The 5,547-nt window shown below is 53.8% G+C and overlaps 1 protein-coding gene across 1 annotated transcript in view; it reads left to right on the plus strand.

Annotated features, from left to right (window-relative positions):
- Positions 1 to 2,502, plus strand: part of LOC103206088 (serine/threonine-protein phosphatase 4 regulatory subunit 1-like) — a 104,042-nt gene extending 101,540 nt beyond the window's left edge. The window contains exons 18-19 of the mRNA XM_042782389.1: positions 1,383 to 1,524; positions 2,345 to 2,502. Coding sequence (XP_042638323.1) covers positions 1,383 to 1,524; positions 2,345 to 2,502 — 300 coding nt within the window. The remainder of the gene's footprint in view (positions 1 to 1,382; positions 1,525 to 2,344) is intronic.
- The last annotated feature ends 3,045 nt before the right edge of the window (positions 2,503 to 5,547 follow it).

Below are 5,547 nucleotides of genomic sequence, written 5' to 3' on the forward strand. Positions count from 1 at the left end.
GGGGCCCAGTGGTGGTCTCTGCCCTGCACTTCCCCACCATGGGGTGTGACCAGGGGCCCAGTGGTGGTCTCTGCCCTGCACTTCCCCACCATGGGATGTGACCAGGGGCCCGTGGTCTCCGCCCTGCACTTCCCCACCATGGGGTGTGACCAGGGGCCGGTGGTCTCCGCTCTGCACTTCCCCTCCATGGGGTGTGACCAGGGTCCCAGTGGTGGTCTCTGCCCTGCACTTACCCACCATGGGATGTGACCAGGGGCCGGTGGTCTCCACCTTGCACTTCCCCACAGTGAGGTATGACCAAGGGCCCGGTGGTCTCCGCCCTGCACTTCACCTCCATGGGGTGTGACCAGGGGCCGATAGTGATGGTCTCTGCCCTGCACTTCCCCACCATGGGGTGTGACCAGGGCCTGGTGGTCTCCACCCTGCACTTCCCCACCATGGGGTGTGACCGGGGGCCGGTGGTCTCCACCCTGCACTTCCCCACCATGGGGTGTGACCGGGGGCCGGTGGTCTCTGCCCTGCACTTCCCCTCCATGGGGTGTGACCAGGGGCCGGTGGTCTCTGCCCTGCACTTCCCCTCCATGGGGTGTGACCAGGGGCCGGTGGTCTCTGCCCTGTAGCATCACCCATTTATTCAGTGGGGGTGACAGCACAGCCACACCTCGGAGATGTTTTGGGTTTGGTTGCAGGCCACCTCAATGGAGCCTACAAAGAACTGGGCTGCCCCTCAGCCCTTGCTGTCGAGTCGACTGGGACTCATGGCAACCCTGTAGGACAGAGCAGAGCTGCCCCATGGCGTTTCCAAGGCTGCCGTCTTTGTGGAAGCAGGTTGTCAGATCTTCCTCACTGGTGGGTTTGAACTGCCAACCTTTCAGATAGCAGCCCAGCCCAACCCCAACCCCAACCATGCCACCAGGGCTCCTCGGGGCACTTGATTAGGCTTCCGGATCTGCCACTGGGTGGGCACGGTCCCACCCTTGGAGCCCAAGAGCCAGCAAATAACAGAGGTCAGGGCTCTGACCTTACTGGCAGGTGCGTGGCATCACTGACCTGCCATCCTCACTAAACCCCCATGTGCGCTGTGCTCCAAAGGCTAGACCAGGGCCACTGAGCTGGGTGCATCTGAACCTGGGTCTGTAACTGGAACCAAAAAAGACCAAAAACAAACGTACTGCTGTCAAGTTGCTTCCAACTCATAGCAACCCCCGCTGGGTTTCTGAGGCAGTAAATCTCTACGGAAGTAGATTGCCCAGTCTTCCTTCTGCAGGGTGGCTGGTGGATGTGAACCACCAACCTTCTGGTTAGCAGTCAGAGGACTGTTGAAGACCATCGTGCAGCCCACTGCAAACGGTGGCTCTGGCTGGGCCACTCTCTTATTGCAGGCGGTGGTGAGTGAGGAGTGCATCCCCGTGGACCAGTTTGTTGAACACCTGCTCCCCAGCCTCCTCAGCCTTGCGTCGGATCCTGTGCCGAACGTGCGGGTTTTGCTCGCCAAAGCTCTGAGGCAGACGCTGTTGGAAAAGGGTAGGTGGGCTCCTTGGCTGAGTGTAGACGTTTGCAGTTGATCACGCGTGAGGCGCAGCTCACCTTCCTCCAGGGCGGGACCGTGGCCAGCTGGGCGGTGGCAGACTCGCGCTGCACCACTGTCGTGTAATAAGCTCCAGCCGCAGCATCTGCGTATTTATGAAACGACTGAAGGGAACGGACGTGGCTCAGCTGACATCTAGTGAACATGCTGGAAGGCAGAATTCTACGTTATCTCGTAGAAATGAGGGAGACTTGGGTGCATTTTGAGAGTCCCACCGTGAGCACGGTGGTGGAAGTCACAAAATTGAGTCTTAACCACCGGTAGGTCTCAGGGGTCCTGTTGTGCCTTAGTCAATAAGAAAACGTTTACAGCCCAGCCTTTTAAACCTGGACGGGACTTCAGATTGGTTTCCCTTGACTAGTTCCTTCCCATACTACACACATAGGGCAACATCCTGAACCTTCCTACAAAAACGTTTCCTGCCACTCCAGCCCTCCACCCAGCCAGCAACCCGCCTCTCCCGTCTTCCACATACTGCCAGTTCTTTCCTGTTAGATGGGATAAAAAGTAATACTGAGTTCTTTTCAGTTACTAACATTCTTAAAATATGCACACTTGTTCTTGGGAATCCATCTTTAAAATGTATGAAAACTCTTTCGTTAAAGCAATTTTGTCATTTAGAAGACTGAGTAAATGGTCATTCTGTGAGAAATGCTTTATTGCTCTGAGCTGAGATGGGGTTTCAGGAAAAGATAAGAGGTTGTTTGAAAGCACGGTTCTTGGCACATGTGACTCCAGCCCACATTGTCTTGCCAGCGTATTTCAGAAATGCCGGGAACCCTCATCTTGACATCGTGCAAGCGACCGTCCTTGCTCTGCAGTCGGACCGGGACCAGGACGTTTCCTTCTTTGCCACCCTTGAACCAAAGCGGCGGAACATTACAGACACCACCGTGTTACAGAGCCAGAACTGACGCTGTGGTCTGTCGTGACCTGGTCGTTCCATTCTTGGCACATACAGCGTATCGTAACTGGAGGGGGCGCTAGCTGATGACTGTCTCGACCTGCTGACGGTGGATGTCTCAACCTGCATCACGTGCCCTCAGCTGAGCCCTTCTCCTCCCGTCTGCAGCCGAGGCATTGATCTGGGGGCGCTGGGCCTGCTCTGGGCAGCCCCTCCCCGAAAGCCTGATCAGAATGAGCAGGGCTGCAGAACCAGGGGCTGAGTGTGTGGGACCCTCCAGACCGTCACACGGTCTGCACTGTTCACACGTGATTTTACTTCAGGCCCTCTCTCCCCCAATGAGGTAGTTTATTGTAAGCTTTAAAGTCTTTCATAGACTTGTGTGTTTGGCTTCCCACTACTTCCCTATGAAATATGGTTTATGGTGTTACAGTTTATCTTTAACTGAAATACTGTACATATGTAAATAACTGCTGACAGGAAGAAAATCTATGAATGTAATACTAGTCTCCCATCAGGGAGCAGAACAAACAGCATCTAACTTATGCTCCACTTTGAGTTGCTGCAAATATAGCCCATTTTGTTTACTTTGAAAAATGTGATATTTAAAAAAAATCTACTAAAGAACGATTTATGGCGATCTTTCTAATACTGTATGTACTTTGATTATAAACTGTACTGGGAACTTTTCCTTAAGCCCTCACTCTCTCTCCCTTTCCTGCGCGCACAGTGTCCACAAATACAAGCATTTGGCTCTTGATGCAGGCTTGAAGCCGAAAGGCTTTTTCACTTTTGTGCAGGTCACTTGCTGTGTGTTACGAGGGGAGTCGTCAGTTGAACTGTGTGGACAGTGACTGTCCATCCCACGCGTTAGAATCCTCACCAGCGCAGGAGACCACCGGTCTCATCAGTCCCTGTGCCACAAACACCAGTGGTTTGGGGTCGAGTATTAATGCAGATGGGCTTCAGCACACACAACCTAGGTTTCAGCTTTTAAAATTTAGACTACGAAAGAGGCTCAAGAATTGAAATGCGTTTTTCATTAATACCTCACGAGTCTGTAAACATTTGATTGATTCTGGGGTCAGTACCTCTCCCATTAGTTTTGTTGTTTCTATTTCTGTGCTTTCAAAGGCAGGCGTGGGGAAGGAAAGAGAAGTGACCCATCTGAGGGGCAGGATCCCACAGGGCATGGAAGCTGAACCCCTTCTGCCCTTGGGTTTTTCCCCCTGTCTTTTCTTATTTATTGTTTTTATACTATTTCTGAAGCTACATAGTCAACTTCCTGGCAAACAGGATGTGATCTCCCCTCCCCCAAATTCCATTGAGCTCCTTACAAAGAAAGGAAGGGCTCTATACTGTGCCAAGGAAAATAAGTTCCACGTAGGAGGGCATCAGACTGTGGCCCTGGGTGGCAGCTGGGCTGTGTCAGCAAAGAGGGGCTTCATCAATTGGAAGCCACCTGTGAAAAAAGCAGCAAGTCCACCTTGTGTTCAATACTCGTCCAAAGTAAATAGTTGGAAACTATGGCTTTGGTGTGGTAATGAAAACCAAACCAAACCAAACATACTGCTGTCGAGTCGATAGCGATCCCTCCTTGGGTTTCCCAAGCAGATCTCTACGGAAATAGATTGTCCAGTCTTCCTTCCAAGGACTTGAACTGCCAGCCTTCTGGTTAGCAATCAGATGCTTTAGGCACTACGCCACCAGAGCTCCCAGCCACCAGAGCTTTGGTACAGCAGTTGTCGTTTTGTTCATGGCCTAGAAATTGGGACGGCCTCGTGAAGGTCTGTTGATCCAGCGGCAAGTGGGCCTGTTCACCTGGACTCCCGTTTCCTGTGCTGCGCTCCATTCTCCGTCAAGGGAAACGGCTTCGGTTTGTGTTACCATGCGTGGAATCCGCATGCTGACTCACAGCCCTCTCCCAGAGAGCAGACGAGGCAACACACGACTGATACCCACAATGGCAGCTCTGGTGTCTTGTTAACATCTTTCTGTGCTCCAGTGTCAGGATTTTCTTACGAAGGTAATTTCTCGGCAGAAAGTTTTTGGAAAGCTCAGTTTATTCTTTTTTGTAACACTTGAGATTTTTCTAAGATTGGTCCCGGTTTGACTTGCTGCCCTCTCTAGCTGACCGCCCCCCCATCCTTTCATCGTTTTATGTGCGTAGCTTTTAAGTCATTCACAGGTATGGGTTTTGGGTTTTGTGTGTTCACCCGGGACCGTCTAACCATCCGTAAGCTTCCAGTTTACTGGAACCCTCGGCCTCCTCGGGGTGGCAGAACGGAACAGTCCGCAGAGCTTTCTCGCCGTGGACACTTTCCCCTCATCAGTACACTTCTCACTCCAGAGGTCCAAAGGCATCTGCAGACATGATGGGTTGTGACCGTTTTTGCTGTCGACAACCTGCCTCGGGGTGGCCCGAGCGTGGCTTTTTACCACCTGGACTGCTGCCCAGATCCACGGGAAAGAGGTGTATGGCTGTAGCGTTGCTTTTCCGTTGGTGCTGGAAATACGGTTTTTGGGCATGGCTAAAGCCCGTAGTGATAACTGCTTCAGAAACCCAAGGAGGGGTCGCTATGAGTCGAGTCCGACTCGAGGGCACACAACAGCAAAGACTGCACGATACAGCCCAGTGCAGACGATGCACGCGACTTAGAGTGGTACCCACGCAGCAATCCAGGCGGTCTGCTCCGAGCTACGCCCAGATGGCATTTCAGACGGGAAAAGGTAACATTTTCCTAAGGGCGGCACGAATTCCGCCCGTTTCCCAGCTGGGGGGAACTGACGCATTCGCAGCAGCTTGGAAGTTGCTGGAAGCAGCTGGGGGCGCGGCGCAGGGCCGGCGTCTCAGCGCCTCTCCAGGTTTGTGACGCGCCCGGGCGCCTGCAGGGGGCTCTGCTGCCCAAGCGCCCCTGGCGTGGTGGGAGCGCGGGCTCCGGCGGCCACGGAGCCCGCGCCCTGGTTCTCCGCCGGGCCGTGCTGGGGCGTGGGGGCCCCGGGTCTGGGGACTCGGGACCGAGAGCCGCCTGCCTGTCTGTGCGCGCAGGCAGGG

Source organism: Orycteropus afer, unplaced genomic scaffold (assembly GCF_000298275.1).
Source record: "Orycteropus afer afer isolate SDZICR_OR568_19922 unplaced genomic scaffold, OryAfe1.0 scaffold00295, whole genome shotgun sequence".
In the NCBI taxonomy this organism is placed as follows: domain Eukaryota; kingdom Metazoa; phylum Chordata; class Mammalia; order Tubulidentata; family Orycteropodidae; genus Orycteropus; species Orycteropus afer.